This window comes from Salvelinus fontinalis, unplaced genomic scaffold (assembly GCF_029448725.1).
Source record: "Salvelinus fontinalis isolate EN_2023a unplaced genomic scaffold, ASM2944872v1 scaffold_0875, whole genome shotgun sequence".
In the NCBI taxonomy this organism is placed as follows: Eukaryota; Metazoa; Chordata; class Actinopteri; order Salmoniformes; family Salmonidae; genus Salvelinus; species Salvelinus fontinalis.
This window is the reverse complement of record NW_026601084.1, coordinates 1-24,320: the sequence shown is the minus strand read 5'-3', so window position 1 is coordinate 24,320 and position 24,320 is coordinate 1. Positions and strand designations below refer to the sequence as shown.

At 45.6% G+C, this 24,320-nt stretch overlaps 1 protein-coding gene and 1 long non-coding RNA gene across 3 annotated transcripts; both read left to right on the top strand.

The window, feature by feature from the left end:
• The first annotated feature begins 1,919 nt into the window (after positions 1 to 1,919).
• On the top strand, positions 1,920 to 18,601 carry LOC129847572 (fascin-like). Of its 2 annotated transcripts, XM_055915319.1 has the most exons (7): positions 1,920 to 2,531; positions 5,986 to 6,036; positions 6,747 to 7,158; positions 11,116 to 11,278; positions 13,029 to 13,150; positions 13,470 to 13,640; positions 16,938 to 18,601. In XM_055915319.1, exons 1-7 carry the CDS (start codon positions 2,136 to 2,138, stop codon positions 17,141 to 17,143), a joined length of 1,521 nt encoding a protein of 506 aa, XP_055771294.1. In that variant the 5' UTR covers positions 1,920 to 2,135; the 3' UTR covers positions 17,144 to 18,601. The 2 variants fall into 2 exon arrangements, with proteins under 2 accessions (XP_055771294.1, XP_055771293.1); XM_055915318.1 differs by lacking the exons at positions 1,920 to 2,531; positions 5,986 to 6,036; positions 6,747 to 7,158; ... (1 more) ...; positions 13,029 to 13,150; positions 13,470 to 13,640 and adding an exon at positions 13,696 to 15,888.
• Positions 18,602 to 20,472: 1,871 nt separating this feature from the next.
• Positions 20,473 to 21,679, top strand: LOC129847573 (uncharacterized). Its single transcript, XR_008758437.1, has 2 exons — positions 20,473 to 20,958; positions 21,005 to 21,679. It is a non-coding gene; the product is annotated as an uncharacterized LOC129847573 (long non-coding RNA).
• Positions 21,680 to 24,320: the final 2,641 nt, after the last annotated feature.

Sequence of the window (24,320 nt, the reverse complement as noted above, 5' to 3'; positions counted from 1 at the left end):
TCGACACTATCTATCTCTATATATCTCCACTATCTATATCTCTATCTACACTATCTCTATATATACACTATCTCTACATATACACTATCTATATCTCTATCTACACTATCTATCTCTATATCTACACTATCTCTATATATACACTGTCTATATCTCTATCTACACTATCTATCTCTATATAGACACTATCTATCTCTATATATATACTATCTATATCTCTATCTACACTATCTATCTCTATATATACACTATCTATATCTCTATCTACACTATCTATCTCTATATATACACTATCTATCTCTATATCTATACTATCTATATATCTACACTATCTATCTCTATATCTACACTATCTATCTCTATATCAACACTATCTATCTCTATATATCTACACTATCTATCTCTATATCTACACTATCTATATCTCTATCTACACTATCTATCTCTATATCTACACTATCTATCTCTATATATACACTATCTATCTCTATATCAACACTATCTATCTCTATATATCTCCACTATCTATATCTATATCTCTATCTACACTATCTATATCTCTATCTACACTATCTATATCTATATCTCTATCTACACTATCTATATCTCTATCTACACTATCTATCTCTCTATAATCAATTCAAGTCAATTCAAGGGGCTTTATTGGCATGGGAAACATGTGTTAACATTATCAAAGCAAGTGAGGTAGATAATATACAAAAGTGAAATAAACAATAAAAATTAACAGTAAACATTACACTCACAGAAATTCCAAAAGAATAAAGACATTACAAATGTCATATTATGTCTATATACAGTGTTGTAATGATGTACAAATGGTACAGAAGGTATCTCTATATCTACACAATCTTTCTCTCTATCTGGCTGCCTCCCTCTCTCTCTTTCCTCCCCCTCCTCTCTCTCTCTTTCCTCCCCCCTCCTCTCTCTCTCTAGGCTACTGTATCTATAGTCTATCTACCCTATTTAACTGTTCCACGCCCTCCCATCTCTCTCTCTCTCTCTCTCTCTCTCTCTCTCTCTCTCTAGGCTACTGTATCTATAGTCTATCTACCCTATTTAACTGTTCCACGCCCTCCCATCTCTCTCTCTCTCTCTCTCTCTCTAGGCTACTGTATCTATAGTCTATCTACCCTATTTAACTGTTCCACGCCCTCCCATCTCTCTCTCTCTCTCTCTCTCTCTCTAGGCTACTGTATCTATAGTCTATCTACCCTATTTAACTGTTCCACGCCCTCCCATCTCTCTCTCTCTCTCTCTCTCTCTCTCTCTCTAGGCTACTGTATCTATAGTCTATCTACCCTATTTAACTGTTCCACGCCCTCCCATCTCTCTCTCTCTGTCTCTCTCTCTCTCTCTCTGTCTCTCTCTGTGTCTCTCTCTCTCTATCTCTCTCTGTCTCTCTCTCTCTCTGTGTCTCTCTCTGTCTCTCTCTCTCTGTGTCTCTCTCTGTCTCTGTCTCTCTGTGTCTCTCTCTGTCTCTCTCTGTCTCTCTCTCTCTCTGTCTCTCTCTCTCAATTCAATTCAAGTGAAATAAACAATAACAAATTAACAGTAAACATTACACTCACAGAAATTCCAAAAGAATAAAGACATTTCAAATGTCATATTATGTCTATATACAGTGTTGTAACGATGTACAAATACTTAAAGTACAAAAGGGAAAATAAATAAACATAAATATGGGTTGTATTTTACAATCTCCCTCTCTCTGTCCATCCATATCTGTAACCTGAGCGGTGTAATAATGATTACCAGATAAACGACTTGTAACTGTCTATTCATAGTGATGGGTCAGGTTGATATTTGCATGCAAGTGGTGTGTGCGTGTGTGTGTGTGTGTGTGTGTGTGTGTGTGCGCGCTGCAGTTCTCTCGCCCATCCTCCTCGCCCTGTATCCTCTGCAGCACCGAGTCTGTCTGTATCCGCAGTCAGCGGACAGAGCCAGCGGCGTGCCAACTCCACAGCCCCGTCACACAGCACAAAGAACCTCCTTTGGTTCAATCCACGCACTACATTTACCGGAGCCTCCTCACACACACGCGCACACAGCAACTCTTTTTCTCTCTCTCTCTCTCTCTGGTCCCCCCGGTCAGAACGGACGGTTCGGTAAGGATCATGTCTTCTAATGGCGGTTCTACCGGCGGCGGTGACGTGCTGCAGATCCAACTCGGGCTGATTAACGCGGGGAATAAATATCTAACGGCTGAAACATTTGGTTTTAAAATCAACGCCTCCGCCTCGAGTCTGAAGAAGAAACAGATGTGGACGTTGGAGCAGAACACCGGTGACACGGCGGGAGACTCTAGCGGCAGCGTGGTGTTCCTCCGGTCACACCTCGGACGGTATCTGGGTACGGATAAAGACGGGAACGTTACCGGGGAGAGCGAGTGTCGAGGTAAAGACTGCAGGTTCGTGTTAACCGCGCATGATGACGGCCGCTGGTCGCTGCTGTCGGAGCCCTACGGGAGGTACCTGGGAGGAAGCGAAGACCGGATCAGCTGCTTCGCTCAGGTATTGGGGGTTGATATATGAGTTGTGTCCGCATCCTGGTTTCATAGACGAGACGTAACATAGTAAACGTAAATCGGGGACATTTTAAGTTAGTAATATATGGTACAGTTGGGTATCGTTACAAGACAGACGGGGGTTGGTTGGTTGGTTGGTTGGGGTGTATGAACATCTAGCTAGCAACCCGAAAGGTTATGTGTTCGAATCTCATCATGGACAACTTGAACATTTTACCTTATTTCGAAACTTTGCAACTACTTAGCATGTTAAACCTTCCCGTAACCTTAAAACCCTTAACCCTTTAACCTAACTCCTAACCCATAAACCAACTACTTAGCATGTTAACCCTTCCCGTAACCTTAAAACCATTTAACCTAATTCCTAACCCATAAACCTTAACCATTTAACCTAACTCCTAACCTTAACCCCTAACCCCTAGCCTAGCTAAAGTTAGCAAACTACTTAGCATGTTAACCCTTCCCGTAACCTTAAAACCCTTTAACCTAATTCCTAACCCATAAACCTTAACCATTTAACCTAACTCCTAACCTTAACCCCTAGCCTAGCTAATGTTAGCCATCTAGCTAACGTTAGCCACAACAAATTGGAATTTGTAACATATTGTACGACATAAACCTTAACCTAACTCCTAAAGGTAAACCTTAACCATTTAACCTAACTCTTAACTGTAAATCTTAACCTAACTCCTAACCTTAACCCCTAACCCCTAGCCTAGCTAAAGTTAGCCACCTAGCTAATTGGAGTTTGTAACATATTGTACGAATTGCAATTCAAAACATATCATACGATTTGTAATTCGTAACATACAGTATCATATGAAATGGATAAAGAACATCCACAAATGAATTACATACGAAACTGTAACATCATAGTAAATGAAGTGTCTTGGATTTCCCCGTACAGGATAGTAGGAAATCCTGTGAGACCAGGTTGGAGTGTGTGTGTGCACGTGTATAGCCTGTAGTGCTTGTGTTTATGTGCCTGAGGAGTAGCTTGGTAGTAGCTGAACGAAACACTGCTGCTTTACCATGTAGCGGTGTAGCTAACTACTGGAACTACACACTACTGTTTTACCATGTAGCGGTGTAGCTAACTACTGGAACTACACACTACTGTTTTACCATGTAGCGGTGTAGCTAACTACTGGAACTACACACTACTGTTTTACCATGTAGCGGTGTAGCTAACTACTGGAACTACACACTACTGTTTTACCATGTAGCGGTGTAGCTAACTACTGGAACTACACACTACTGTTTTACCATGTAGCGGTGTAGCTAACTACTGGAACTACACACTACTGTTTTACCATGTAGCGGTGTAGCTAACTACTGGAACTACACACTACTGTTTTACCATGTAGCGGTGTAGCTAACTACTGGAACTACACACTACTGTTTTACCATGTAGCGGTGTAGCTAACTACTGGAACTACACACTACTGTTTTACCATGTAGCGGTGTAGCTAACTACTGGAACTACACACTGCTGTTTTACCATGTAGCGGTGTAGCTAACTACTGGAACTACACACTACTGTTTTACCATGTAGCGGTGTAGCTAACTACTGGAACTACACACTACTGTTTTACCATGTAGCGGTGTAGCTAACTACTGGAACTACACACTACTGTTTTACCATGTAGCGGTGTAGCTAACTACTGGAACTACACACTACTGTTTTACCATGTAGCGGTGTAGCTAACTACTGGAACTACACACTACTGTTTTACCATGTAGCGGTGTAGCTAACTACTGGAACTACACACTACTGTTTTACCATGTAGCGGTGTAGCTAACTACTGGAACTACACACTACTGTTTTACCATGTAGCGGTGTAGCTAACTACTGGATCTACACACTACTGTTTTACCATGTAGCGGTGTAGCTAACTACTGGAACTACACACTACTGTTTTACCATGTAGCGGTGTAGCTAACTACTGGAACTACACACTACAGTTTTACCATGTAGCGGTGTAGCTAACTACTGGATCTACACACTACTGTTTTACCATGTAGCGGTGTAGCTAACTACTGGAACTACACACTACTGTTTTACCATGTAGCGGTGTAGCTAACTACTGGAACTACACACTACAGTTTTACCATGTAGCGGTGTAGCTAACTACTGGATCTACACACTACTGTGTTACCATGTAGCGGTGTAGCTAATTACTTGAGTGTAGTTTAGTTCAGTAAACTATATTTATCTTTAGGGTAGTTTAGTTCAGTAAACTATATTTCTCTTTAGTGTAGTTTAGTTCAGTAAACTATATTTCTCTTTAGTGTAGTTTAGTTCAGTAAACTATATTTATCTTTAGTGACACCTTGGTCTCAGCATTGACTCCCTGTCTGAATAAAGACACCTTGGTCTCAGCATTGACTCCCTGTCTAAATAAAGACACCTTGGTCTCAGCATTGACTCCCTGTCTAAATAAAGACACCTTGGTCTCAGCATTGACTCCCTGTCTAAATAAAGACACCTTGGTCTCAGCATTGACTCCCTGTCTAAATAAAGACACCTTGGTCTCAGCATTGACTCCCTGTCTAAATAAAGACACCCTGGTCTCAGCATTGACTCCCTCTCTAAATAAAGACACCTTGGTCTCAGCATTGACTCCCTGTCTAAATAAAGACACCTTGGTCTCAGCATTGACTCCCTGTCTAAATAAAGACACCTTGGTCTCAGCATTGACTCCCTGTCTAAATAAAGACACCCTGGTCTCAGCATTGACTCCCTCTCTAAATAAAGACACCTTGGTCTCAGCATTGACTCCCTGTCTAAATAAAGACACCTTGGTCTCAGCATTGACTCCCTCTCTAAATAAAGACACCTTGGTCTCAGCATTGACTCCCTGTCTAAATATAGACACCTTGGTCTCAGCATTGACTCCCTGTCTAAATAAAGACACCTTGGTCTCAGCATTGACTCCCTGTCTAAATAAAGACACCTTGGTCTCGGCATTGACTCCCTGTCTAAATAAAGACCCCTTGGTCTCAGCATTGACTCCCTGTCTAAATATAGACACCTTGGTCTCAGCATTGACTCCCTGTCTAAATAAAGACACCTTGGTCTCAGCATTGACTCCCTGTCTAAATAAAGACACCTTGGTCTCAGCATTGACTCCCTGTCTAAATAAAGACACCTTGGTCTCAGCATTGACTCCCTGTCTAAATAAAGACACCTTGGTCTCAGCATTGAGTCCCTGTCTCTAAATAGGGGGCACTAAAATGTTTTTTCTCTGTGTGTGGGGGGTGGATGTGGGTACGCAGACCTGCGAGCAAAGATATGTGTGTGTAATGTGTATAAACACAGGATGTGTGTGTAAACAGGATGTGTGTGTAAACAGGATGTGTGTGTAACGTGTGTAAACAGGATGTGTGTGTATAAACAGGATGTGTGTGTATAAACAGGATGTGTGTGTGTGTTCCAGACAGTATCAGCAGCAGAGAAGTGGTGTGTCCACCTGGCCATGCATCCCCAGGTAACTAATACACACACACACACATACACACATAAATACATCACCCAGCCTCCAAACCTCCCCCTGGTAAACCTGTTCAGCCTAGCCAGGAAGCATTATGCCCACCTGACCTCTAACCCCCCCCCAGGTGAACCTGTTCAGCCTAGCCAGGAAGCATTATGCCCACCTGACCTATAACCCCCCCCTCCCAGGTGAACCTGTTCAGCCTAGCCAGGAAGCATTATGCCCACCTGACCTCTAACCCCCCCCCCCCAGGTGAACCTGTTCAGCCTAGCCAGGAAGCATTATGCCCACCTGACCTCTAACCCCCCCCCCAGGTGAACCTGTTCAGCCTAGCCAGGAAGCATTATGCCCACCTGACCTCTAACCCCCCCCCCCCCCCTCCCCCAGGTGAACCTGTTCAGCGAGGCCAGGAAGCGTTATGCCCACCTGACCTCTAACCCCTCCCACCCCAGGTGAACCTGTTCAGCCTGGCCAGGAAGCATTATGCCCACCTGACCTCTAACCCCTCCCACCCCAGGTGAACCTGTTCAGCCTAGCCAGGAAGCATTATGCCCACCTGACCTCTAACCCCTCCCCCCCAGGTGAACCTGTTCAGCCTGGCCAGGAAGCGTTACGCCCACCTGACCTCTAACCCCTCCCCCAGGTGAACCTGTTCAGCCTAGCCAGGAAGCATTATGCCCACCTGACCTCTAACCCCTCCCCCCCAGGTGAACCTGTTCAGCCTGGCCAGGAAGCGTTACGCCCACCTGACCTCTAACCCCGACCACTCTGAGGTCTCTATAGACCGTGACGTCCCGTGGGGGGTTGACTCTCTGGTCACCCTGGTGTTCCTGGACCAACGCTACCATCTTCAGACGTCTGATAACCGCTTCCTGAAGAACGACGGCAGCCTGGAGGCCGCGCCCGACAAGACCACCGGATACACGCTGGAGTTCCGCTCCGGGAAGGTGGCGTTCAGGGATTGTTCCGGGCGCTACCTGGCGCCGTCGGGGCCGAGCGGGACCATGAAGAGCGGGAAGAACAGTCGCGTGGGAAAGGATGAGATGTTCTCTCTGGAGCAGAGTCACCCTCAGGTGGTTCTCACCGCCGGCAACGAGAGGAACGTCTCCACCAGGCAAGGTAGGACCAACACAACCTTCTAGAACAGGAGTAGAACCTCACCAGGCATGGTAGGACCAACACAACCTTCTAGAACGTTACCAGGCAAGATAGAGGCAACACAACCTTAGTGGAACCTTACTAGAACCTTACCGGGGAAGATAGGAGCAACACAACCTTAGTGGAACCTTACTAGAACCTTACCGGGGAAGATAGGAGCAACACAACCTTAGTGGAACCTTACTAGAACCTTACCGGGGAAGATAGGAGCAACACAACCTTAGTGGAACCTTACTAGAACCTTACCGGGGAAGATAGGAGCAACACAACCTTAGTGGAACTATCCTAGTTTAACCTTACTAGAACCTTACAAGGTAAGAAAAACAATAACCTAGAACTAGAGCCTTGTAGAGCTTTTCTAGAACATCCACCAGGCAAAGTAGGACACGCAGAACCCGAATGAGGTGATATCTATAATGGTAAACAGAATTGACCTCATACAGCTCATAACTTGTAAAGGCACAAGAACACCCAAACAAACGAGTTTGACACAATACAGGAAGTTCCAGTAGTGTTTCTGGTCTGATGAAGAACTCTGTGTACCGGGACCTTATTTCAACTCCTATGAGCACCTTAACGACAAAGCTACCAACCACTAGCGGTGTCTGGGGTGTGACGCTTCCTCTGGAACAGGACAGGAAAGAGGAGAGGACTGCTTTCATTTAGAGAAACTCATTCCACGTTTCTCTGGTGACGTCACTGTCTCTCTCAGCTGGGAGAGAGCAGGGGGGTGTATTAGGGGCTCAGACAGGGTCAGATTATAGTCTCCTCAGACAGGGTCAGATTAGAGTCTCCTCCCTCAGCTGGGAGAGAGGGGGGGTGTATTAGGGGCTCAGACAGGGTCAGATTAGAGTCTCCTCAGACAGGGTCAGATTAGAGTCTCCTCTCTCAGCTGGGAGAGAGTGGGGGGGTGTATTAGGGGCTCAGACAGGGTCAGATTAGAGTTTCCTCAGACAGGGTCAGATTAGAGTCTCCTCAGACAGGGTCAGATTAGAGTCTCCTCAGACAGGGTCAGATTAGAGTCTCCTCTCTCAGCTGGGAGAGAAAGGGGGGGTGTATTAGGGGCTCAGACAGGGTCAGATTAGAGTTTCCTCAGACAGGGTCAGATTAGAGTCTCCTCAGACAGGGTCAGATTAGAGTCTCCTCTCTCAGCTGGGAGAGAGGGGGGGGGGATGTATTAGGGGCTCAGACAGGGTCAGATTAGAGTCTCCTCTCTCAGCTGGGAGAGAGGGGGGGTGTATTAGGGGCTCAGACAGGTTCAGATTAGAGTCTCCTCAGACAGGGTCAGATTAGAGTCTCCTCTCTCAGCTGGGAGAGAGGGGGGGTGTATTAGGGGCTCAGACAGGGTCAGATCCTCTTGCCTCCTCCTCTTCCCCTCCTCCTCTTCCCCTCCTCCTCTTTCCCCCTCCTCCTTCTCTTCCTCAGCTCCTCTTTCCTCATTCTCTTCCCCTCCTCCTCTTTCCTCCTCCCCGTCCTCTTCCCCTCCTCCTCTTTCCTCCTCCTCCTCTTCCTCAGCTCCTCTTTCCTCCTTCTCTTTCCCTCCTCCTTCTCTTCCCCTCGTCCTCTTTCCTCCTCCTCCTCGCCTTCCCCAGCTCCTCTTTCCACCTCGCCTTCCCCTCCTCCTCTTTCCTCCTCCTCCTCCTCTACCCCTCCTCCTCTTTCCTCCTCCCCCTCCTCTTCCCCTCCTCCTCTTTCCTCCTCCTCTTTCCTCCTCCTCTTTCCTCCTCCTCCTCCTCCTCTTCCCCTCCTCCTCTTTCCTCCTCCTCCTCCTCTTCCCCTCCTCCTCTTTCCTCCTCCTCCTCCTCCTCCTCCTCCTCTACCCCTCCTCCTCTTTCCTCCTCCTCCTCCTCTTCCCCTCCTCCACTTTCCTCTTCCTCCTCTACCCCTCCTCCCCTTTCCTCCTCCTTCTCTACCCCCTCCTCTTTCCTCCTCCTTCTCTTCCCCAGCTCCTCTTTCCTCCTTCTCTTCCCCTCCTCCTCTTTCCTCCTCCTCCTTCTCTTCCCCTCCTCCTCTTTCCTCCTCCTCCTTCTCTTCCCCAGCCCCTCTTTCCTCCTCCTCTTCCCCTCTTCCTCCTCCTCCTCCTCTTTCCTCCTCCTCCTCCTCCTCTTCACCTCCTCTTTCCTCCCCTCCTCCACCCTGCAGCATGTGTTTTCCATCTGCTCTCCCTTGCCCCCCTTTCTCTTCCTCCCTCTTTCCCATTCTCTCTGTTTCAGTCTCTCTCTGCCCTTTTCTCTGTCCTCACCACTGAACACATTTTTCCGCAGAAATTCTATCCGACCTTTGTGGTCGGTCCCAGTTTAGAAAGTGTGTGTGTGTGTGTGTGTGTGTGTGTGTGTGTGTGTGTGTGTGTGTGTGTGTGTGTGTGTGTGTGTGTGTGTGTGTGTGTGTGTGTGTGTGTGTGTGTGTGTGAGGGGGGGGATGGGTTAGAACAGCATAAGTCAGCAACTACTCTGAGAAAACTAAACGAGGAAGTTGAAAAGGGGAGAGATGATGTCTCTCTCGCTGCTGGTGAGTCTCTGATCCACCTCTACGCAGACCACACCATTCTTTATACTTCTATGATGTCTCTCTTGCTGCTGGTGAGTCTCTGATCCACCTCTACGCAGACCACACCATTCTGTATACATCTATGATGTCTCTCTTGCTGCTGGTGATTCTCTGATCCACCTCTACGCAGACGACACCATTCTGTATACATCTGGCCCTTCTTTGGACACTGTGTTAACTAACCTCCAGACGAGCTTCAACGCCATACAACTCTCCTTCCGTGGCCTCCAACTGCTCTTAAACACTAGTAAAACTAAATACATGCTCTTCAAATGATCGCTGCCCGTACCCGCCCGGCCGACTAGCATCACTACTCTGGACGGTCCTGACTTAGAATATGTGGACAACTACAAATACCTAGGTGTCTGGTTAGACTGTAAACTCTCCTTCCAGACTCATATTAAACATCTCCAATCCAAAATTAAATCTAGAATCAACTTCCTATTTCGCAACAAAGTCTCCTTCACTCACGCTGCCAAACATACCCTCGTAAAACTGACCATCCTACCGATCCTTGACTTCGGCGATGTCATTTACAAAATAACCTCCAACACTCTACTCAGCAAACTGGATGCAGTCTATCACAGTGCCATCCGTTTTGTCACCAAAGCCCCATATACCACCATTGTGACCTGTATGCTCTCGTTGGCTGGTCCTCGCTACATATTTGTGTTGGGTATCAGTGATCTACTAGTATAGTCTGGTACTGTATATCTAATATATGTTGGGTATTAGTGATCTACTAGTATAGTCTGGTACTGTATATCTAATATATGTTGGGTATTAGTGATCTACTAGTATAGACTGGTACTGTATATCTAATATATGTTGGGTATCAGTGATCTACTAGTATAGACTGGTACTGTATATCTAATATATGTTGGGTATTAGTGATCTACTAGTATAGTCTGGTACTGTATATCTAATATATGTTGGGTATCAGTGATCTACTAGTATAGACTGGTACTGTATATCTAATATATGTTGGGTATCAGTGATCTACTAGTATAGACTGGTACTGTATATCTAATATATGTTGGGTATCAGTGATCTACTAGTATAGACTGGTACTGTATATCTAATATATGTTGGGTATTAGTGATCTACTAGTATAGACTGTTACTGTATATCTAATATATGTTGGGTATTAGTGATCTACTAGTATAGACTGGTACTGTATATCTAATATATGTTGGGTATTAGTGATCTACTAGTATATTCTGGTACTGTATATCTAATATATGTTGGGTATTAGTGATCTACTAGTATAGACTGGTACCATATATCTAATATATGTTGGGTATTAGTGATCTACTAGTATAGACTGGTACTGTAAATAGACTGTACGATCTCTGTGACCCCTGACCCCAGGCATGGACCTTTCGGCCAATCAGGACGAGGAGGGTGATCAGGAAGTGTTCCAGGTGGAGATGAGTCGTGAGACAGGAAGCAGGAAGTGTGCGTTCCGGACCGCTGCAGGGAAGTACTGGACCCTCACCGCCACCGGAGGACTGCAGTGTACCGCCTCTACTAAGTAATACACTTCACTATACACACTGTACACAGTGTACCGCCTCTACTAAGTAATACACTTCACTATACACACTGTACACACTATACACACTGTACACACTATACACACTGTACACACTGTACACACTATACACACACTACACACACTATACACACTATACCCACTATACACACTATACACACTATACACAGTGTACACACTATACACACTATACACACTATACACACTATACCCACTATACACTGTACACACTATACACACTATACCCACTATACACACTACACACACTATACACAGTGTACACACTATACACACTATACACACTATACACACTATACACACTATACACACTGTACACAGTGTACACACTATACACACTATGCACACTATACACACTGTACACACTATACACACTGTACACAGTGTACACACTATACACACTATACACACTATACACACTATACACACTATACACACTATACACACTATACACACTACACACACTGTACACACTATACCCACTATACACACTACACACTATACACACTGTACACACTATACACACTATACCCACTATACACACTACACACTATACACACTATACACACTATACACACTATACACACTATACACACTACACACTATACACACTGTACACACTATACACACTATACCCACTATACACACTACACACTATACACACTATACCCACTATACACACTACACACTATACACACTATACCCACTATACACTATACACACTATACACACTGTACACACTATACCCACTATACACACTACACACTATACACACTATACCCACTATACACACTACACACTATACACACTATACCCACTATACACACTGTACACACTATACCCACTATACACACTACACACTATACACACTATACACACTATACACACTATACACACTATACACACTACACACTGTACACACTATACACACTATACACACTATACCCACTATACACTGTACACACTATACCCACTATACACACTACACACACTATACACACTATACACACTATACACACTATACCCACTATACACACTATACACACTACACACTGTACACACTATACACACACTACACACACTACACACACTGTACACACTATACACACTGCACACACTATACACACTGTACACACTGTACACACTATACACACTGCACAAACTATACACACTGTACACACTTTACACACTATACAAACTTTACACACTATACACACTATACACACTATACACACTATACACACTTTACACACTGTACACACTTTACACACTTTACACACTTTACACACTGTACACACTATACACACTGTACACACTGTACACACTACACACACTGTACACACTGTACACACTATACACACTGTACACACTGTACACACTATACACACTGTACACACTGTACACACTATACACACTATACACACTTTACACACTATACACACTGTACACACTATACACACTATACACACTATACACACTATACACACAAGTAATACACTACACACAGCAAGTAATACACACTACAACCACACACACACTCTACCTGCGACTCAGAACATCTTAACAAAATATGTTATTTTAACTGTGTGTGTGTGTGTGTGTGTGTGTGTGTGTGTGTGTGTGTGTGGTGTGTGTGTGTGTGTGTGTGGTGTGTGTGTGTGTGTGTGTGTGTGTGTGTGTGTGTGGTGTGTGTGTGTGTGTGTGTGTGTAGGTCAGCTAACAGTCATTTTGATCTGGAGTGGTGTGAGGGGAAGGTTTCTCTCAAAGCCTCTAATGGGAAATACGTTGCTGCCAAGAGAAACGGGCAACTAGCTGCTACCGTCGACAACGCAGGTTAGTCTGTCACCGTGGATACCGTTACCGTGACCACTACCGTTACCGTAACCATACGTGCTGTAACTATGGCCAGTGAATCTTATCATTGCAGAGTTGTGTCAGTGTTCCTTATTATTGATCTGTTCACTTAAACAATCAATCGACTGACTGATCAAGACACAAACCTATTGGTTAACTCATCAACCTGACTGATCAAGACACAAACCTATTGGTTAACTCATCAACCTGACTGATCAAGACACAAACCTATTGGTTAACTTATCAACCAATCAGCTAATCAATCAGTGTTTGATCTGTTTCCTCGTTTTGTCTCCAGGGGAGGCGGAGCAGTTCCTGATGAAGCTGATCAATCGGCCAATCATAGTCCTCCGTGGAGAACACGGTTTCATTGGCTGTCGTAAGGTTGGCACGGGAACGCTGGATTCTAACCGTTCCTCCTACGACGTCTTCCAGCTGGAGTTTAAAGACGGAGCTTACAGCCTCCGAGGTACACACACACACCTACACAGGGCCCTGATGGAGCCTACAGCCTCCGAGGTACACACACACACCTACACAGGGCCCTGATGGAGCCTACAGCCTCCGAGGTACACACACACACCTACACAGGGCCCTGATGGAGCCTACAGCCTCCGAGGTACACACACACACCTACACAGGGCCCTGATGGAGCCTACAGCCTCCGAGGTACACACACACACCTACACAGGGCCCTGATGGAGCCTACAGCCTCCGAGGTACACACACACACCTACACAGGGCCCTGATGGAGCCTACAGCCTCCGAGGTACACACACACACCTACACAGGGCCCTGATGGAGCCTACAGCCTCCGAGGTACACACACACACCTACACAGGGCCCTGATGGAGCCTACAGCCTCCGAGGTACACACACACACCTACACAGGGCCCTGATGGAGCCTACAGCCTCCGAGGTACACACACACACCTACACAGGGCCCTGATGGAGCCTACAGCCTCCGAGGTACACACACACACCTACACAGGGCCCTGATGGAGCCTACAGCCTCCGAGGTACACACACACACCTACACAGGGCCCTGATGGAGCCTACAGCCTCCGAGGTACACACACACACCTACACAGGGCCCTGATGGAGCCTACAGCCTCCGAGGTACACACACACACCTACACAGGGCCCCGATGGAGCCTACAGCCTCCGAGGTACACACACACACCTACACAGGGCCCCGATGGAGCCTACAGCCTCCGAGGTACACACACACACCTACACAGGGCCCCGATGGAGCCTACAGCCTCCGAGGTACACACACACACCTACACAGGGCCCCGATGGAGCCTACAGCCTCCGAGGTACACACACACACCTACACAGGGCCCCGATGGAGCCTACAGCCTCCGAGGTACACACACACACCTACACAGGGCCCCGATGGAGCCTACAGCCTCCGAGGTACACACACACACCTACACAGGGCCCCGATGGAGCCTACAGCCTCCGAGGTACACACACACACCTACACAGGGCCCCGATGGAGCCTACAGCCTCCGAGGTACACACACACACCTACACAGGGCCCCGATGGAGCCTACAGCCTCCGAGGTACACACACACACCTACACAGGGCCCCGATGGAGCCTACAGCCTCCGAGGTACACACACACACCTACACAGGGCCCCGATGGAGCCTACAGCCTCCGAGGTACACACACACACCTACACAGGGCCCCGATGGAGCCTACAGCCTCCGAGGTACACACACACACCTACACAGGGCCCCGATGGAGCCTACAGCCTCCGAGGTACACACACACACCTACACAGGGCCCCGATGGAGCCTACAGCCTCCGAGGTACACACACACACCTACACAGGGCCCCGATGGAGCCTACAGCCTCCGAGGTACACACACACACCTACACAGGGCCCCGATGGAGCCTACAGCCTCCGAGGTACACACACACACCTACACAGGGCCCCGATGGAGCCTACAGCCTCCGAGGTACACACACACACCTACACAGGGCCCCGATGGAGCCTACAGCCTCCGAGGTACACACACACACCTACACAGGGCCCCGATGGAGCCTACAGCCTCCGAGGTACACACACACACCTACACAGGGCCCCGATGGAGCCTACAGCCTCCGAGGTACACACACACACCTACACAGGGCCCCGATGGAGCCTACAGCCTCCGAGGTACACACACACACCTACACAGGGCCCCGATGGAGCCTACAGCCTCCGAGGTACACACACACACCTACACAGGGCCCCGATGGAGCCTACAGCCTCCGAGGTACACACACACACCTACACAGGGCCCCGATGGAGCCTACAGCCTCCGAGGTACACACACACACCTACACAGGGCCCCGATGGAGCCTACAGCCTCCGAGGTACACACACACACCTACACAGGGCCCCGATGGAGCCTACAGCCTCCGAGGTACACACACACACCTACACAGGGCCCCGATGGAGCCTACAGCCTCCGAGGTACACACACACACCTACACAGGGCCCCGATGGAGCCTACAGCCTCCGAGGTACACACACACACCTACACAGGGCCCCGATGGAGCCTACAGCCTCCGAGGTACACACACACACCTACACAGGGCCCCGATGGAGCCTACAGCCTCCGAGGTACACACACACACCTACACAGGGCCCCGATGGAGCCTACAGCCTCCGAGGTACACACACACCTACACAGGGCCCCGACGGAGCCTACAGCCTCCGAGGTACACACACACACCTACACAGGGCCCCGATGGAGCCTACAGCCTCCGAGGTACACACACACACCTACACAGGGCCCCGATGGAGCCTACAGCCTCCGAGGTACACACACACACCTACACAGGGCCCCGATGGAGCCTACAGCCTCCGAGGTACACACACACACCTACACAGGGCCCCGATGGAGCCTACAGCCTCCGAGGTACACACACACACCTACACAGGGCCCCGATGGAGCCTACAGCCTCCGAGGTACACACACACACCTACACAGGGCCCCGATGGAGCCTACAGCCTCCGAGGTACACACACACACCTACACAGGGCCCCGATGGAGCCTACAGCCTCCGAGGTACACACACACACCTACACAGGGCCTTGATGGAGCCTACAGCCTCCGAGGTACACACACACACCTACACAGGGCCCCGATGGAGCCTACAGCCTCCGAGGTACACACACACACCTACACAGGGCCCCGATGGAGCCTACAGCCTCCGAGGTACACACACACACCTACACAGGGCCCTGATGGAGCCTACAGCCTCCGAGGAAAATATATTTTATTTGTTGCCTCAGTCCGTTTTAGTTTTTTTTTCTCCCAAATTCCGTTTTCTTCGTTTTAGTTTTCGGAGGTTTCCGTTTTCCCCTTTTTCAGGTTTTCGTCGTCAAAATCACACTTTTTCTATTAATAAAACATGTTTATTTTATGCTCTAAGTTCACAACAGCTTAAATCACATCAGTAGACCACTTTCAAGGTCTGGAATTTTTTTGTTAAATATTCAATTTTTTGGGTGTAAGTAAACTTATAATTCCAGTGCCCAGCAGATCATGTGAGCTGAGTTCATCGCTCATAATCTGCTGCATCGCTCCATGTCCTTTCCTACTGCTCGGGCTAAAAACCAGTCCGCGCTCACAGGGGGGGAAAAACTGCCGCTCCAAATTGAGGCTGTTCTGGGAACAAAAGAGAGGTGCAACTCAATATGAGGAAGGTGTTCCTAATGTTTTGGTATAAATCTACAATAAATCTCCGTTCTCCCTCCTCTCTAGATTCACAGGGGAAGTTCTGGTGCGTGGGAGAGGAGTCCGCAGTGGTGTGCAGCGGGGACACGCCCACCTACTTCCTGTTTGAGCTGTGTGACTACAACAAGATGGCGGTGCGGGCGCCGGGGGGGCGGTACCTTAAAGGGGACCACGCCGGGGTTCTGAAGGCCAACGCTGAGGGGGTGGACAACGCCACACTCTGGCAGTACTGACCACCCTATAAAGTTGACATACATCATTCTGGGTGACATCAATTACCCCACCGTAGAAATCCTTTAAATAAGTAGACTCCGTCTGTTATGACTTTATATGGGCATATAGAATGTATAGAATAAAAAGGAACGTTTCAGACCTTCCTGAGTCTGAGGGTGGTTTAAACCTTCCTGAGTCTGAGGGTGGGTTTAACCTTCCTGAGTCTGAGGGTGGTTTAACCTTCCTGAGTCTGAGGGTGGTTTTAACCTTCCTGAGTCTGAGGGTGGTTTTAACCTTCCTGAGTCTGAGGGTGGTTTTAACCTTCCTGAGTCTGGGGTGGTTTTAACCTTCCTGAGTCTGAGGGTGGTTTTACCCTTCCTGAGTCTGAGGGTGGTTTTACCCTTCCTGAGTGTGAGGGTGGTTTTACCCTTCCTGAGTCTGAGGGTGGGTTTTAACCTTCCTGAGTCTGAGGGTGGGTTTTAACCTTCCTGAGTCTGAGGGTGGTTTTAACCTTCCTGAGTCTGAGGGTGGTTTTTAACCTTCCTGAGTCTGAGGGTGGTTTTACCCTTCCTGAGTCTGAGGGTGGTTTTAACCTTCCTGAGTCTGAGGGTGGTTTTTAACCTTCCTGAATCTGAGGGTGGTTTTTAACCTTCCTGAATCTGAGGGTGGTTTTTAACCTCCCTGAGTCTGGGGGTGGTTTTAACCTTCCAGACTTGGACTTGTATCAACTCACCACCCAGGGCTTTTACTTGTGACATGTAGTTAAATGCACTAAAGAGGAACAATGGCTCCATAATGAAGACGCACATCTCTAGAGTCTTTTAACGTGTCTGTTTTCAGAGGATAAAGATACGAACATTAACGACGTCATAGTTTTAGAACACTATAACAATATGGAAGAAAATGAAACGGAATCTTCAAAAGAACCAAATATCCGTAGAAACAGAAACCCTATGGAACAATCCTTGGATAGCTTTTCACAATTCACGGATACGTTGGTCCACATGGAAAACTAAAGGCGTTTTCATGAAACAATTTTTGAAAAAGCAATTACAATTTAAACATGCAACTTTAAAAAAAAAGTTTATTTCATCAAATGTCGATTTTTTAAAATATTTTGGACATCAGAGAGAATCTTATTTGAGTCAGAAAACGATGTTCATATGATATGGAAGATGTACACTACCGGTCAAAAGTTTGGACACATCTTCTCATTCAAGGGTTTGTCTTTATTTTTACTATTTTCTACATTGTAGAATAATAGTGGAGAATAGTGAAATAACACATATGGAATCATGTAGTAACCAAAAAAGTGGTAAACAGATCAAAACAAATATTTTATATTTGAGATTCTTCAAAGTAGCCTGTAGAAAATAGTAAAAATAAAGAAAAACCCTTGAATGAGTAGGTGTTGTAAAACCTCTGACCGGTAAAACCTCTGACCGGTAAAACCTCTGACCGGTAAAACCTCTGACCGGTAGTGTACTAAACCTTGCAGAGAGCCAATACATTCTATACATTAGTTTATACTGGATTAAGTTCACATTTTCTTCAACTGTAATTGTGTTATGTTACAACTTTCCTTCCATCTTGTGTCAACATCAGTTCTTTTTTAAGTCTTGGTTCCAATAGTTTATATATTTCTTCTACAGCACAACGGCAGAGTCATGTCTTAAGTGTAAAACTAACAATGACTCAATAATCCATGCATTCTGGGAAAGTTATGACGTCATAAAGTTATGGGCGGAGTTAGAACGTTGGCTGTCAGAAGTATTACAATGTAAACTTCCTTTTAATCCGTCTGTCTGTATATTTCAAGAGATGACATATGAGAGGGTGTAATGAGAGACCCAATTAGGGGGGGGACCCATACTTTTCTCGTCAATGATTTAGAAAAAAAACGTTGACTTAAAAAAAACTGGAAATCAAATGATTCTCCATCATTACAACAGTGGATGAATCCAAATGTTTATTTAAATATGGAAAACGTGTGGGCTACGGAGAAACATTCAACAGTGGATGAATCCAAATGTTTATTTAAATATGGAAAACGTGTTACGGAGAAACATTCAACAGTGTAATTTGAGGCCATATTTCATAGAGTTCTACAAGCACCGGAATGTTCCAGGGAAGGAAGGATGGGGGGGAGGGGAGGGGGGAGACATATGTGATGTGTATAGTAGCAGTGGGAACATGTGGGTCTGAGCAGGTGTGATGTCATTGGTGTTCATGGTCTTTGTTTACACATGTTGTTTTTGTAAAATTATATTTCAAAATGAAAAGACTCACACTTTACAGTTATACACTTTACAGTTATAGACTTCACAGTTAACACTCACACTTTACAGTTATACACTTTACAGTTAACACTCACACTTTACAGTTAACACTCACACTTTACAGTTATACACTTTACAGTTAACACTCACACTTTACAGTTAGCACTCACACTTTACAGTTATACACTTTACAGTTATACACTTTACAGTTAACACTCACACTTTACAGTTAACACTCACACTTTACAGTTATACACTTTACAGTTATACACTTTACAGTTATACACTTTACAGTTATAGACTTCACACTTTACAGTTATACACTTTACAGTTAACACTCACACTTTACAGTTAACACTCACACTTTACAGTTATACACTTTACAGTTAACACTCACACTACAGTTAACACTCACACATTACAGTTATACACTTTACAGTTATACACTTTACAGTTATACACTTTACAGTTAACACTCACACTTTACAGTTAACACTCACACTCACACTTTACAGTTATACAGTTTACAGTTAACACTCACACTTTACAGTTAACACTCACACTTTACAGTTATACAGTTTACAGTTAACACTCACACTTTACAGTTAACACTCACACTTTACAGTTATACAGTTTACAGTTATACCCTTTACAGTGAACACTCACACTTTACAGTTAACACTCACACTTTACAGTAACACACTTTACAGTTATACCCTTTACAGTTAACACTCAAACTTTACAGTTATACACTCACACTTTAGTTATACACTTTACAGTTATACCCTTTACAGTTATACACTCACACTTTACAGTAATACACTTTACAGTTAACACTCAAACTTTACAGTTATACACTCACACTTTAGTTATACACTTTACAGTTATACCCTTTACAGTTAACACTCACACTTTACAGTTATACACTCACACTTTACAGTAATACACTTTACAGTTATACACTTTACAGTTAACACTCAAACTTTACAGTTATACACTCACACTTTAGTTATACACTTTACAGTAATACACTTTACAGTTATACACTTTACAGTTAACACTCAAACTTTACAGTTATACACTCACACTTTACAGTTATACACTTTACAGTTATACACTCACACTTTAGTTATACACTTTACAGTTATACACTTTACAGTTAACACTCACACTTTACAGTTAACACTCATAGTTAACACTCAAACATCAAAACATCAATATACACACATAGTGCCAAATGTTATCTAAATGTGTGGCTCTGTATACGCTCAGAGCCACATGTTATCTAAATGTATGGCTCTGTTGTATCAAGGGCACTGTAGTTTCCTAATGTCCCTGGGCCTATACGGCTGTATATGGGGCTAAATATAGGGGCTGTATGTGGCTAAAACTGGAAACCCCTAACTGGAAATGATCACATCTGGAATGCTATAGGTTTACTCTCTGCCTTAAATGAACGTTTCTCATCTGTCTGAACTCTTAAACATCTCAGAGACAGAACGTTTCTCATCTGTCTACAAACTCTTAAAACTGGCTAGAACCATAGTTTAGAACTGGTTAGAACTGGCTAGAACCATAGGCTAGAACTGGCTAGAACCATAGTTTAGAACTGGCTAGAACTATAGTTTAGAACGGGTTAGAACTGGCTAGAACTACGGAAACATATTTGAGAACTGGTTAGAACTGGCTAGAACCATAGTTTAGAACTGGTTAGAACTGGCTAGAACCATGGAACCAGAGTTTAGAACTGGTTAGAACTGGCTAGAACCATGGAACCAGAGTTTAGAACTGGTTAGAACTGGCTAGAACCATGGAACCAGAGTTTAGAACTGGCTAGAACCATGGAACCATGCCTGTCTGTCTGGTCTGGATTCTAACACGCTACAGGGACCTCAATGTACCCTGACTAGAACACACAGCTATGATGCAACACAGAGGTTGATACTAATAAGGATTCTAGAGAAAACGTGATGATCTGAACCGTGTGTGTGTCTGTGATGTAATACACGTCTTCGTGATGACGAAGAGCACAACTCTTTGTATTGATGAAACACTCGCCTGTCTGAACCTCTGACTAGTCTAATATCGTGGCGCTGCTATTGGCCCGTGAGCACAAAGGGGGGGAAATCCGATTGGTTGTGGCGGTGCCTTGCTTGGTTTACTATGTAACTCTGTTTCTTGGCAAATTTAATGAAACCTGTTTGTTTTTTTATTTTTCATAATGTGGCATATTTGTATTTCAAACTTAAAGCCCAATAAAACTTCACAGTGTAAAAAGTTCCCTGAGAAACTCCTGTCTTTTGTTCTTTTTAACTTCCTGACTAGATGATTGACAGGAGCACATGATTACTACTCCCGCCTCTCTGGAATGTCGGGAAGCCTCCATCATCGTCTTGACAACCTCGCTACAGCTCAACTCCCAGCTGTTGGTCAGTGGAACAGCTGAGACAAACACTACACACAGACATCCTTATCTCGCTAATCCGCTAGTCATTAGTATCACAGCTGGGAGGATTAGCCTCAGTTAGTTTACCTCCATCCTGTAACACTGTTGGGAGGATTAGCATAGCCTCCGTTAGCTTAGCTTCAACCTATAACACTGTTGGGAGGATTAGCATAGCCCCCGTTAGTTTACCTCCATCCTGTAACACTGTTGGGAGGATTAGCATAGCCCCCGTTAGTTTACCTCCACCGTATAACACTGTTGGGAAGATTAGCATAGCCCCGTTAGCTTAACTTCAACCTATAACACTGTTGGGAAGATTAGCATAGCCTCCGTTAGTTTACCTCCACCCTGTAACACTGTTGGGAGGATTAGCATAGCCTTCGTTAGCTTAGCGTAGCATAGCTTAGTTTCACCCCAGATGACAGCATAGCTAATAGGGCAATAAGCTTTAGCCGTAACCACCCACTCAGCTCACACAGCTCTCTAGACAGACAGCTCTCTAGACACACATCTCTCTAGACAGACAGCTCTCTAGACAGACAGCTCTCTGTAGACACACAGCTCTCTAGACAGACAGCTCTCACTAGACAGACAGCTCTCACTAGACAGACAGCTCTCTCTAGACAGACAGCTCTCTCTAGACAGACAGCTCTATACAGACAGCTCTCTGTAGACACACAGCTCTCTACTCAACCTAAACACAGAGGTTCCCTAGACAATGTTGACTTGACTTTCTCCTTTTCTCTCTCTCTGTCTCTCTGTCTCTCGCTCTCTCGCTCTCTCGCTCTCTCGCTCTCTCTCTTCTCTCTTTCTCTCCTCTCTCTCTTCTATCCCTCCAACAGAACAATGTTGACTGTCTCCCTTTAACTTCTCTCTCTCTCTCCCTGCCTCTCTCTAGTGTCCAGGTGAGCTTGTTTTTAACCCTAGGTAGTGTCCAGGTGAGCTTGTTTTTAACCCTAGGTAGTGTCCAGGTGAGCTTGTTTTTAACCCTAGGTAGTGTCCAGGTGAGCTTGTTTTTAACCCTAGGTAGTGTCCAGGTGAGCTTGTTTTTAACCCTAGGTAGTGTCCAGGTGAGCTTGTTTTTAACCCTAGGCAGTGTCCAGGTGAGCTTGTTTTTAACCCTAGGTAGTGTCCAGGTGAGCTTGTTTTTAACCCTAGGTAGTGTCCAGGTGAGCTTGTTTTTAACCCTAGGTAGTGTCCAGGTGAGCTTGTTTTTAACCCTAGGTAGTGTCCAGGTGAGCTTGTTTTTAACCCTAGGTAGTGTCCAGGTGAGCTTGTTTTTAACCCTAGGTAGTGTCCAGGTGAGCTTGTTTTTAACCCTAGGTAGTGTCCAGGTGAGCTTGTTTTTAACCCTAGGTAGTGTCCAGGTGAGCTTGTTTTTAACCCTAGGTAGTGTCCAGGTGAGCTTGTTTTTAACCCTAGGTAGTGTCCAGGTGAGCTTGTTTTTAACCCTAGGTAGTGTCCAGGTGAGCTTGTTTTTAACCCTAGGTAGTGTCCAGGTGAGCTTGTTTTTAACCCCAGGTAGTGTCCAGGTGAGCTTGTTTTTAACGCTAGGCAGTGTCCAGGTGAGCTTGTTTTTAACCCTAGGTAGTGTCCAGGTGAGCTTGTTTTTAACCCTAGGTAGTGTCCAGGTGAGCTTGTTTTTAACCCTAGGTAGTGTCCAGGTGAGCTTGTTTTTAACCCTAGGTAGTGTCCAGGTGAGCTTGTTTTTAACCCTAGGTAGTGTCCAGGTGAGCTTGTTTTTAACGCTAGGTAGTGTCCAGGTGAGCTTGTTTTTAACCCTAGGTAGTGTCCAGGTGAGCTTGTTTTTAACCCTAGGTAGTGTCCAGGTGAGCTTGTTTTTAACCCTAGGTAGTGTTCAGGTGAGCTTGTTTTTAACCCTAGGCAGTGTCCAGGTGAGCTTGTTTTTAACCCTAGGTAGTGTTCAGGTGAGCTTGTTTTTAACCCTAGGTAGTGTCCAGGTGAGCTTGTTTTTAACCCCAGGTAGTGTCCAGGTGAGCTTGTTTTTAACCCTAGGTAATTGTAGTGTGTGCGGTACTCTGTGTTTTGTACCAGTTGAGTACTTTGGTCTAATTCCCTGAGATCTGGATCTTCTCTGGAAAAATCATTATTTTAGTATTTTTGTGGTTTACTGCCAGGGCCCAGGTCTGGCAGTACTGCTCTAGCAGGACCAGGCTCTGCTGTAGGCCATATGCTGTGGGTGACAGCAGGCATAGGTCATCTACGAAGAGTAGGCATTTAACTTATGAATTGTGGAGACCAACACCAGGGGCTGAGGATTTTTCTAGAATAGTGGCCAATTCGTTGATGTAAATATTGAAGAGTACAGGGCTCAGATTGCAACCCTGGCGAAAGCCCCGCCCCTGGTTAAAGAATTCTGTTATTTTCTTGCCAATTTTGATGCTGAATGCATTGCCAGTGATTTAATTATGTCACATGTTTTCTCTCTCTCCCTCTCTCTCCAACAGAACA

What these genes read in the sequence shown, in the direction of transcription:
- LOC129847572 (XM_055915318.1), top strand. Translation starts at nt 14,370, where the DNA reads ATGGAGCCTACAGCCTCCGAGGTACACACACACACCTACACAGGGCCC. An exon ending in CGGAGCCTACAGCCTCCGAG is followed by an intron (nt 15,889 to 16,937) that starts GTACACACACAC and finishes CCTCCTCTCTAG; the next exon opens with ATTCACAGGGGAAGTTCTGG.